This window comes from Taurulus bubalis (assembly GCF_910589615.1).
Source record: "Taurulus bubalis genome assembly, chromosome: 1".
In the NCBI taxonomy this organism is placed as follows: Eukaryota; Metazoa; Chordata; class Actinopteri; order Perciformes; family Cottidae; genus Taurulus; species Taurulus bubalis.
In genome coordinates this window covers 5,540,624-5,553,146 of record NC_136589.1, presented here as the reverse complement: position 1 = coordinate 5,553,146, position 12,523 = coordinate 5,540,624, and the positions used below count along the sequence as shown (strand labels likewise).

The window sequence follows — 12,523 nt, the reverse complement described above, 5'->3', positions numbered from 1 at the left end:
GATATGCACACATGCACACACACACCAGTCAGAGTGTGACCCTTGACTCTCCCTGTCTTCCTGCGACTGTATAGTCAGTCTCGCAGTCTAATTGCCAATTGGCCATTACTGACCCCGGGGTTATCGCTTTGCCTTCAACAATTACCGAGACAGGAAGCAGGATAATAGACCGATTTCAGAACTGGAATTTCAAAAGTGCCTTAACAGATACATTTGTCGTGTGATCAAAGTTTCTGAAAATAGAAGCAGCACATGATAATATTCATGCACAGACTTCGATGGGAAAATTATCCCATGAGCAACAGAACAGACAGTGAAATCACATTCTTAGTCTTCTACACGGTGAGTAATTTGTTCCCTTCTACTTCCTTCAAATTAATCATTTGATCTCACCAGTTGCCAAATATAACAATCTGTTAAAAAATAAAATAAGTTTTAGGGAAATACAAATATATAACAGACAAAACTATATACAGAAATGAATGCATTAACTAAATACTAACAGTGTGAGGAGAACAATTTAGTGATTTGTTGCAAGGGCTGTTCGTTTGTGGCTTCTTCAACACAGTCATTTAAAATACTCTGAATGTTCAGTACTTATAATAACTTAAAATGTTTACCTATTTGGAAGGCATTCTGAGGGGACACATTGATAATTTGTGCACAGAAATTGTTAAAAAGTGTCTCTGACCCGCTGGTCTCTGTATTTATCAATTCAACATTTAAGCTAAAACGATTTTTCAGGTCAGTAGACATCAAAAAAATTAAATGCTTTTTTTTTAACAAGTTGAACGGTTGACTTATCTTTGTAATAAAAAAATAAACGACGAATCGCTTTTGTTCGCCACACTCTTCTTTTCTCTCAGCAGCAGAATAGCAAAAGCAGCTAAACTCCAGCTAATTGCATTCTAATTAAAATTTCATCTCGGAGTGGAACGCTGTTACTGAATGTCAGACAAGGGTCTCAGGAGCGCTCTCCACTCCATTGGGGTAGAAACTGCTGTTTGGTTATTCTGCTCCCACATCCTGGGCTCTCAGGATTTACACATGCATCCCACTAATTGTATCTTTCGAGAACAAAAAGGAATACCAATCAGATATGAGTATTCAATCAAGTATCAAGAAACAAGAAGTAACAAGAAAATCTGTTGATTGATTCAATTTGTTTTCACTCAATCAGCATTGATATACAAAAACAACAACAAGATGATGATGATGATGATGATGATATTCCTGCTGCAGGCAACAGCTGCAGAGGGTCAAGAAAAGGGTTAGTGCTTCAAATCAAGCAAAGTGCATCTGCACCACCTTTCTCTGTGTCGGCAGAATGTGATGCTGTGTAAAGCTGGCTCGTCGTCATTGTGTTTCTCTGGGCCAAGTAAAACACCACATTCTTGGCAGCAAATTATCTTTAGGATGAAATGAGAGGTGAAACCTTTTACTGTACTTCCCCACCAGGACCTGCTACAGGGGAAAAACAAGTCCACCTCCCTCTTTTGCCTGCACTTAGCCCACACTGGCTGGACAGACGGCTCCCTACAGAATGCTACTCTTTTTAGAGCTCAAGTCCAAAGTAAACATAAGAACTAATAAATCTGTGTCTGGAATTAACCCTGTCTAGCAAAGGGCCACACCTCTCTGTTGTTCAGGACTTCTGCTCTTGTGAAGGATCTGGAATGTCCTCTTAGTCAAAGTAAAGGCCTCATGGTCCCACTGATATACTCTGACCCTGTGAAAACTGGCAAGACAAACTCCATTTGGGGTGCTTGGAGAAAAGTGATCCCCATGGGCTTCCTGTCACACTCCACATGTCCCTTCACCTCCCGTGGTGCAGAGCTTCAATGGTCCTATGCATCATTCTTAGCCAGCTTCCCTTTGGCCAACTTTCATTATGGCGTAGCACTCCTCGGAGAGAGGAGGCAGGGAATGTATGCACTGGCCAGCCTGCCAGGGAATCTATCAATGACAATATAGCACATTGCACTAGCCATCCACCCGCCTGAAGAGGGTGAAGTATTCTCCGGGGCAACAACAACGCCAGAGCCAAGCAGTGCTGAAAAAGCCTCGCTCAGCCTGAGAAACACGGTGACTAAATGGTTTCACCGAAATACTAAATGATTGTCCTGCAAAGCTGCGAAATCGTAAGAGCTGTTTTAAGGAGAAAAAAATAAAAAAAATAAAACGGAACTAAACATGAAATAACTCAATACTCGGCTTTAACCTAAGCCCCTTCGTGAGAGACACTCCCTCTTCATATAAAAGTATGTAATTCTATTATCCATTCATGGGCAGTGGTGCCTGTAACTAAAGGCTCATTTAGTCCCATGATGGTGTGTATCTTAAGGCAATGCTATAATTCAACCATGGCGAGAACAACATCTCCATGGAATAGGTGCCCCACATGCAAGCTAACACCATGAACCACGACCTTCGACAGACATTTAAAGGCGAGTCTGTGCATATCTCCGCGTCAGCTTTCTTCTTGTACACCTACACACACGCACAGGAGCCTGAATGCATGCAGGTGTGTATACGCACACAAGCTCACAAAAACACTAAACACTTCATTTAGCGCCGCAGAAGCTCGATCTAATCTCTGTACTGTTTTGACAGTGATTTGACGGAACGGGGGAAGGCGCTTACCTAATGAAGAAGGAGGCGGCTGCAGATGAGGACGGAGAGGGGGAGCTGGATGTATTGGTGACAGGTTCTGGGAGTCCCGGTTGGCTGGAGCTCCTCAGTCGGCAGGGCGTCAAGGTGTTGGTGGTCATGGTGGTGACTGGGGCCTCCGAGGCTGTGACATCCTTGTCTGCTTCCCCCATCAAACCCTGAGCCTGTTGACGAACAGATACAGCGATAAATCCACAACCATCACTTACAAGTTGCAGTGCTCCTGCCCACCTTCCTTCCACTCCATTTACTCCCACTATGCCACAGATGGACAGGCAGCTGCTGCAGCCAGCACCGGTTAGCAAGAGTCAGCAGTATCCACAGCAGAGAGCTCCCTACAGAACAGCAAGGATGCTGCACCATTCATTGATTCTGGCAACACTCTCTAGAGGTTGCTCTGGCTGTAGCCTACTGTAATTAAGTGATAACCCACATTTAATTAGTAATTAAATCACACGCGATTTACTTCACTCTGCTCCCGATTATATCTATACCTAGATGGCTAATTTGCCACTTTGCAGGCTGAGTTCTACTTTGAATATCTAAGCGTGAGTTTCAAAGGGACTAAACAACATCAACAACTATCTGAGAAATGTGATTTGTTCCATAAATGTTTACGAGGTATCGAAACTATGCCTTCGTGGGCACACCCTGCTCTGGAAGCTTGGTTGTTGAACTGTAAACAGATGTGCGCTGCATTCCTTTCAGCCCTTGGTACTCTGGTAACTAATGCCAAAGGTACACTGGATAGACCTGTACATCTTCGCATGTGTTACATGTGTGCTGCAGCAGGCCTTCCTATGATGGCTTCTACTTTCCTGTTGCACATATTTCCAAAAGGTTATGGAAAGATAATTACAATTGTTGTGATGATGATACCGTTTTAGACAACGCACAGTAAGTTTAAAGTGTGAATATGGCATAAAATATTTTAAAACAGACCAGAACCAATCGAAGCCAGTCATACACTAAGCCCCGCCCTGTTTTTCTGGTGTAGCTTATTGGAGATGGAGCATAAAGGCTCGGTTGGAGCTCAGGAGCCTGCAGTGGTTCACTGATTGCATTTGGTCCAACTGAAGGAGTGCAGAGAGCTAATTATATAAGCCAAAGTCAACTCAGAGACGACGCTTCAGCTGGAGTCACCATACTGGCGAAAGGTTAATCCTCACCGGAGCCGCTAGTTTATCCTGCGAGACAATGATCAATAGTAGCTGACAAGAATCGGTTCTGTGGTTTTTCAGCATCAGAAATTAAATAAATAACGGCCAAAGTTTTCTGAGAAACATTTATAACACTGACACGTGAACATTGTGTAATCAGCAACAACCTTGAATTGAGCACAACGCAGCGCTGCAGCCTCAGTGCCATTTGACAGGATATGTATTATAAATGCAGTTCAGGCCCTCTGCATATATAACTAAAATAAAATTATTTACAATCTTTTTCATGAAGTGTTGGGCCTTCTATTATCTGCCATTTGTCAACAGGCTGCCGCTGCACTATTTATATGCCAAGCCTGACATGTGAATGCTATACATCAGGATGTGAGGGCATGCTTACATTCTGATATTCACATGAGAGGCTTTTCCACCACTGTTTACATGCAGACCAATGTGTTGCTATAACATAGAGGGACATTTTCTTTCCTCAGAAAAGCTTCACTGACCATTTGAGAAACGGTGGACTTGCAGTGCATATACATGAATTCCTACTTTCCCATTTCCTCCCTTTGAGCTTGTTATAAGAGTTTTAGAGGTCTGGTTTTGCTCTCTTGAGGCTTCATCATGGAGGTTAAGTCTGTGAAGTTATGACTTGAGAAGTACACCGCGCAAAACACTGGCTGCAAACTGAAGCGAGCCAAATACAGATCCTCAGAAAGCCTCATACCATGCCGGTGTGGGTGACAGGCTAGGAACTCCCATTACACTTTGGCACGAAAGACTAGAGCACTTCACACGCAGCCGTACAGGAAGCTGCTGTGTGTAGCTCATCAAATCTGTCACTGATTGAGTCGGCTTTAAAATCAATTGGCAGCACGGTTTCAGGAGCATGCAGGGGACAGCTGTTGGTAGTTGCAGTTTGGGCTCAAAATTGATAACTACCAAATCAACCACACACATATAGGTGCACACACCCATGAGCTCATCACAGTGCCCGTCAAAGAGTATTCCCCTTGGTATTGAGACTGGGGATTTAAACCACTCAGCCGAGCTGCTCTCTGTAGCCTTGGACCTGGACTGGCCCTGATTCTGACTGAAAAGCACAATCTATCCCCTGGTCAGGTAATTAGGCCGTGTCAGTGGAGCCATGTGTGCTCGCCCGTTTGTCCCGAGAGCCAGTAATGAGCTGGCCTTCCACCCTTTAACCCCCAGCTCTCCCTGATCCCTTTTTCCTGGTTTACCACTGGAAAGAAAAGGGAGAAAAGGGAGGGGTAGGAGACAAAGTGAGAGAGATTTGAACATAATGGAGAGAGTCGAAAGAGAGAAAAAGAGTTTTGGAGAGCGCTTCCTGTGAAGTCTGAAGTGAACAGCATAGGCCAGCACCCTATCAGCAGACCATCTGAGAGCACCAGGACTCCCCTGTGACCTTTGATCCCAGCAGTCAACAGACGATTACTGCTGAAGTGAAATGGGCCTTGTGTTAATCTGACTGTCGTGCTTGGCTGGCCTCTGTAACCAACAGAGTCCAACTGAGGTGAAAACCGACTTCTAACAATACTGGAGACCTATCATGTGAGAAACAGATGAACGATTTCACTCCTTTTCAGGACAGAAATTGTCCACCGTCTGCAAGCAAATACCATAATTGTCATTTTTTTCCAAAATTTCTAAAGTTTCCTAATTTGGCAAGAATCATCCTTCCCCTTTCCTTCCTGTATCCATTTCTTCTCTTGTCATCGCTGCTGTCTGTGGCACATAGCCATGTGAGCGCAGCTGCACCACAGAAACAGCAGCCAAGATCATCTGCCGGGCTTCAAATTGGTGGCAATGGAGCAGCCCGTGGCAGCAGGCGACCAGTGGGCCAATAACGGAGACCCTCATGGGTCAAGAGCACTTGGTCTTGGTAGATTAGCGCACATGTGGTTGTGGATTTTATGGGGCAAAGAGAAAATCACAGATTTCGGTCAATCAATTTATTGTTTTAATTGTTTTTCTTCTGGATTACTTTAGCTGCTTGAAGCTCTTATTCAAACAGCCAGCAACACCAGGAGTTACTTCAGCAATTGTGAAGTTGATTTATCCAAATTGGGGTTTTGCATCAGACTGTCTCCTATCAGGGCATTTGGGTGCCATTTGCCCAATTCAAGGCAGCTACTCTCATATGAACCACTGTCAGTCGACTACAAAGAGCGAGCCAGATAGTTTCAATTCCAACGGCCACAAACCTCATTCCAGATGTTAACCAGAGCCTTTTCCCAAATGGGAGATTCAAGGTGCCCTATAATGGGCTGTGTGTGGGAGCGCCCCAGGCTCCCTGGTAGACGGGATTTCTGTCTCACACTCTCTCTCTCTCACACACACACACACACACGCACACACGTCCATCTATGCTTCTTTGTCTGAAGATCACTGCATGCTTTTCTCCTAGAAAAACCAAGAGGGACTCATGAATTAAAGCGTGTGCCTTTCGGCACAGCGTAACTCCCAATCCTTGCGAGTGTGTGGATTTTTGTCTCTCTGAAGGATCTGGTTTTAATGAAAGAAACAAGCTAGGGGAAAAAAACACGCATTTCTGCTGTGTCTGTAACTTCATGCCCGGAAGGGACATTTCTCTCTGTCCAAGAAGGGACTCAGCCTCGGCTATGTGGCATTGAGCGACTCATCCCAGCTCCAAGGGCCACTAATTGCTTTTAGACACATAGATGGAGAACACCAGTCAGCCTCTCCCTCCTGTGCCAGGTCGTTTGATTTGACCTACATTGTGTACATGCAGTTAAAAGCTTTTGATCGCCTCCCATAAACTATCTCTGAAGGCACTTGTTGACATTAAAGGGGGGAGTGGAAGTCTGTCTTCAATTGTCAAGCAGAAAGGAATTACACTGCCAAGACCCATAACAGACTGCAGTTAACAACAGTTAACAGCAAAAATGGCAAAATTACAGTTTATATATTGTATCTGTTCGGGATATTAAAGTGCCAGGACTAGATGATGTTAGCACATGCTGTTTGGTATGGATGGTCAATCAGGACTGAGACCGGATATCCCCGAAAACGCAGGGAAGAGACATCACGAGAAAGCCTCATATCAGCAGCCAGCAATATGATTTACGATGTGAACAAAAGTACACTGTTGACTGTGAAACTTATAAATATGAAAAGACATTATCTACGGTCGTAAACCAGATACAGCATGATCAGTTCCATGACACCAAGGGCAAAACTCACCATCAAACAAAGCACAGGCTAATGCTTATCCAACATGACAGAAGAGTTATGGTGACGCTGCGGGGTGGTCATTTGAAATGCCCTTGAGGAGAAGGTCAGCAGATTAGTGTCGCTAAGACCTCTGACCTCAGATCCCTCAGACTCCTTGACTACTGAGGAATGAGAGGTCAGCACTCCTGCAGAGTTCTGACTCACACATTCTCTGCAGGGCTTTGTCTCCTCCAAAGGTCCAAAATGTAACAATAATACTGAAGAGATTAACCTGACGAGCACAACGTGTTTTACCAAAGTATTTAATGATATATTTTCATTGATTTAGGTGGATTATTTGGAATATGTATCATCCTTTTTCCTCATGATTGAATTCAAATACATTTCAAACATCATGATGGTCTTACGAATCCTTTACATTACCAATTATTGTCAGCATAATAATCAGCATGAAATGTAATATAAAGTGGAAAAAAAACACGTTAAAGACATACCGGTTTAGGCTGAGGGACGAAGTTGTTGACCCTGGAGATGCTCCACATGCCCTCGAGGTACTGCTGTGCTTGAATGGTGACGGAGTTCAGGGATCCACTGATCTGGCCTCCTGCCACTGTCACCTGGACACTTGTCTGAGGCCCTGAGGAGACAGAGGGGCTCTGCGACCAGCCTGGTACCCTGTGCCGCTCCCCCAAGGGCAGGACTGAATGAGCTGCTGGTGGGCCTTTGGACAGTTGTTTTGCATGTGCACTGGAGGATGACACAGTGAATCTAGCAGGCTGCGGTAAAAAGGATGCAGTGGGCACGGCTGCCATGTCTGAGCTGAGGGTGAGGACGGGGATGGTGGCGTGGAGCGCCTGCAAGGCCTCCTGCCTCAGTTGGTGGAGAGGTGTGGAGCACACCTGGCAACAGCCAGATTCATGGCTCCCGGGTCTTTGGAGCTGCTCGAACAGGAAGGTTGCATATCCAGGGTCCTGCAGAGTAAACACAAACAAGAGAGGGGCTTTAACACAACTCTATGTCTAATTTGATCTCGAGCATATCTCACTATCTGGACTCATGAAAGGATTTCCTGTTTGTTGTTCACATTTTCCAGGCGCGTCAGTGGTCTGCTAGCAGTGTGGTCCCTGACTGCCCCCCCGGGACCCTCACACCCCTGTTTTAACCACTTCCTCTTTCGGGGATGGTTGTTTGTTTAGACTGAGATGCTTTGCCTGCATACAATTTAAGACTGCGGCTCAGGTTCACCAGGCATGTGCTCATTTTACAGCATCCGCTGGGGAGCTGAGACCAAACAAGCCAAACGTGAGGCGGCAACTCGGAAATAAGGCTTGGAGGAATTACGTGAAGAGACATTCCGAAGCAAAACGAAAAACTGCAAAATGTGTAAAGCCTTCGAAATTAGAAGCCGGATTTCAGCTTATTACTGCTTTTAGTAACGGTGTCCAGTGGAGTTTTGTCCTTTCACTTCATCTCTGAGAAGGCTCCCTAGGGTTTCAGTCTCTGCTGGGGAGGAATGATAAAAGAAAACAACAGCTGATGGGATTCTAGTGCCCCAAACCATACAATTTACATATGATAAGTGTCCCAGCATGAAAACATATGACATGCCAACAAATGTGACAATAACTACCTCCTCAGGAAGCTGGAGGCACACTGAGCTATGAGTGGACTATTCAAATCCTAAGTGAGGGTGGAACATAACTTTCTCTGTGTTTTAGGGAAACAAACACAAACACACACACACACACACACACACACACACACAAACACAGACAGTCAACACAGTCTCTTAAGAGGCATAAAGGAGCACTAGGCTTCTGCCCTGTGGAGTCGTGGCCTAAGACAGGAGCCCACGGCCCGTACATAAATGTTTATGAGGCCTTTGCTCCGTGGAACCTCCGAGGTGATCAGGAGAAGTGAAGCAGCGGGGGAAACAGCAATCCTATGCCCTAATGTAGTGCCACTTAATACAGCTAACCCAATAGACCCAGAGACCAAAGAGGCAGGCTGAGGGACTCTAAATCTCCTCCCCATGAAAGCAGCTCAATACAAAGACTTTTAGATGACCTTTCTCTTCAAACAGAATTAATAGTATGATCACGCAACGCAGCCTTATAGAAAGTGGACACATATCATCTGAACATTTGTCCTTATTCTAAAAAAATCCACTGAATTACACTCAATGACGGATCAGCATAATCTCCATATCATCACTTCACTTCAAGGAAAATTATGCAGATGTGAATCCTGGCCTGATGTAGAAGAAGTGCTTCTGGTAAATGATTTACTGTATTGACTACTTTCGTTTACACATAGGCAGGCACGGACAGGATGCAAGCACATCTAAGAAATATGTAGAAAATCCCATAAATCTCACAACGAAAGATGAGCTGACAACTGGCTGATGGTAGATGAAGTGCAGTATAGTGAATGTTGATGCTGTAGTGAGGAATGGATTTAAAATGTAAGAAGCTTATAATAGAAATATGAAGCTATAGGGATTAAACAAATTCTATCAAATGCAGCTAGATACTGCCACGTGAACAATCTTTATTTTAACGCTCAGGCCAGATATTTATGCACAAGATGGGACAGTTCCACTGAAATAAGATGAAAGAGTCTTTGACAAATTGGAGCCAGAGAAAACACCGCTGGCTGCTATTTTCACAGTCGCGTCTGGCTTCATGTACGTGCTCGCTACCCAGGAAATTGAAGTAAAGTCATAACCAGTCAACTCCGCCCTTCCATCACCCCTCACCCTTTACCCTCGGACCACCCCTTACCCACCTCGGGGCACTGGTAGATGGAAGAAATCAATTTCCCTCTCTCTCTCCATGCATTGTTAGGTGTTGATTTAGGGGAGCTAATAAAAAGACACAAAGCTGAGCCCATCTGCTATTCAGTTAGGATTCTGGAGGTTAGAGAGTGGGGCTTCTCCTGTAAAGCTGTCTGTGAGCTTTATGCCCTGTGAAGGGAATAAAGGGTCAGGGCCACAAGGCTTATGAGGATGATGGCGCTGATGATGAGGATGATGATGCTGGGGATGCGGAGGAGAATGAGGTGGATGTGATGAAACTGAAGGCCACAGAATCCATCTTGATATGGAACATGACAGGTGGAGAAGAGCATACCAAACAAGGACAATATTTCACACATTTGCTCAGACAATGTAGCTTTGGATATGAAATCCAACACAGTAAAGCTTACTGAAAAGTCCCCATGTAGTGACAAGCTCCAGCGGTTTACTCTTTGGGCTACCACGTAGCTTGAGAGCTTGTGCATGAGAATAAACATAAAACATATGATGCATGAGTGCGCCCAGCCCCCAGAAGTCATATTGTTTCTTTTATCATCCATGTGATCTATTACTGACAGGTGCAAGTGGGCGTGAAGAGCAGCACTGCTGAGGAGCAGCATGCAACGCACGGCAGCAACACAAACCAAATGTCCAAAGCATTCCCGAGAGGCGTGGATCTACTTCAGCGCTCCGACTCCTCGGCCATTGTTCAGTACAAGTGGGAGATGGTTTTGGTTTTCAACCCGAGGCTCAAACTGCACGAGCGAGGATAAGAGGACAGGGAGAGAAAGAGAACGAGAGGTGGGAGGAGGTAGGCCGGGGTTGTGGCCCTTGCCTGGAGGCTTGTGGGTGGTTGTGTTGGTTTACTGCCTGTCAGCACTGATCTTTATTAAACTCTGGGGACAAATGCAGTCAGATGCTATGGCCTTATTATGGAAAGGTGGTGTGCTGAGAGAAAGGCCTGCCTTTGGAATGAGCCCTTTGCGACTTCCCTTAGAGACCTAAGTGTGTCTCTGTCCCTCACACTAGCTGTGATGAAAACCAGGGCAGCAGCAGGAGAGAGAGCCACCCGACTAACTGACTCTCTCCGGGTTGATGGAGAGTGTCATCACAGACATCCCATGCCCAGAGGCTGATGGAAACAAGCTCAGCCGTAACCACTTACTGAATGGATGAGGAGACAGGGAGAAAGATGTGCATGATTTCTCTCCCATGCCTCCTTTAGGCGCAAACGACGCCACCGGGCAAAGTCGCACGTAGGTTCTTCCTCAAATCACACCTCATTTACCTCGTCTCGTCAGTACACCTTTTCTCTAACCAGACAAAGTGAAAATGCCTTCTGACTGCTTCAGCATTCAGCGTCTGATGTGCCTCTGATGCGGCGCGCCAGGCCAGATATAGCAAGCTGCCTTAAATCAAGGGAAGGTCATAGTGATTTGAAATGCATGAGGCTGCTTGCTAGCCGAGAGACTCTTAGGCACGCTCCATTGAAAGTAAAATACCCTGGAAACCATATTTTCTATTCTAGTTGAGCCCACTGTGACCCACTGCCTCTGTGGCAGAAAGAGAAATGAAGCAAAATTGTATCAATGTGCATCTATGATGAGAACAAATACAGGGAAAGGTTCTGACATACTGAATGAAGCCTGCGGCTTGCAGCTCCCGTCTGAGCTGTTTTACAATTTCCGGTAATCTGCAGCATTCTGTCTGAACGTGATTTACTTTCTTATTTCCAACATCAGTCACGGTGCGATTTGCCCAGAGTCAGTCCAGAACCGGCATTGTAGCAATGAGACCTTCACTAATTCTCTATCGTCTGTGTTCATTTTGTTCAGAAAGTTGACTTTCATTTTAAAATGCTCAGTCTTTCTTTCCTTCCCCTTCCAGGTTTCTCTTTTATTATTCTACCAGCGTGGAAACATTCAGTACAACACCACGCTGCTTTATATCTGTCCTCACTAAACTTTGCTCTAAACAGCACCAGTCCTGTTTACACATTACAATTCTTCAGCACTTCCTATGACTGCATTTCTTGTAAAGTCAAGACCACACAGCAGCTGTCAAATGTAATGCCCTTTCAGCTCTCTGCTTTTCCTTCCTCTGCTTCCCTGTAAGGATGCGAACCCAGCCAATCCCTGTTTGCTTGGCCTGAGACAGTGTTGACCCGAACCACACACCGTCTCCATAAGTCTCAAAGGGATTGGCCCCCCCCAATAAACCGCAGGAGCCCCGGCAGTCCAGATCCCGGGGTGAGGATGAGACCTTCCAGCAGGCCTGCTTTCCCACAGGTAGCCCGGCTCCCCCTGACAGCCAAGTCAGGAGAAAAATGAGCACAGCTGCTGGCCTTGCCCCGGGTGAGCACAGGGCATTAAGGCAGATTACATTCCCAGGATGAAAGTAACAGATCCAGTGGTGTAATCCCTCTCGGCCCCCTGCTCCTTCTCAACTGTTCCCACCACCTCCACCTCCGAGTCAGCCGACTCGACTCGGTTCCCCCGAAGGAGAAGAGAGCTGGAAGGCCCGTGACGCTGATTAGGTATCAGGTATAGCTTTTAGTGCAGCAGCAGATCTGGGATACAGACCATTAAATTTAACCACTGCCTGCTCGGAGGCAGAGAAGACAATGACTCAGGATGTCACACTAGCATGCTACTTAACTCTGTGGGAATGCCTTTGGTTG

The 12,523-nt window shown here is 45.6% G+C and overlaps 1 protein-coding gene across 1 annotated transcript in view; it reads right to left on the bottom strand.

Annotated features, from left to right (window-relative positions):
- The window catches only part of kif26ab (kinesin family member 26Ab), a gene marked incomplete at its 5' end in the record, with an annotated part of 64,290 nt that overhangs the window by 29,959 nt on the left and 21,808 nt on the right, over positions 1-12,523 (bottom strand). The window contains 2 exons of the mRNA XM_079220764.1: positions 2,644-2,834; positions 7,541-8,017. Coding sequence (XP_079076890.1) covers positions 2,644-2,834; positions 7,541-8,017 — 668 coding nt within the window. The remainder of the gene's footprint in view (positions 1-2,643; positions 2,835-7,540; positions 8,018-12,523) is intronic.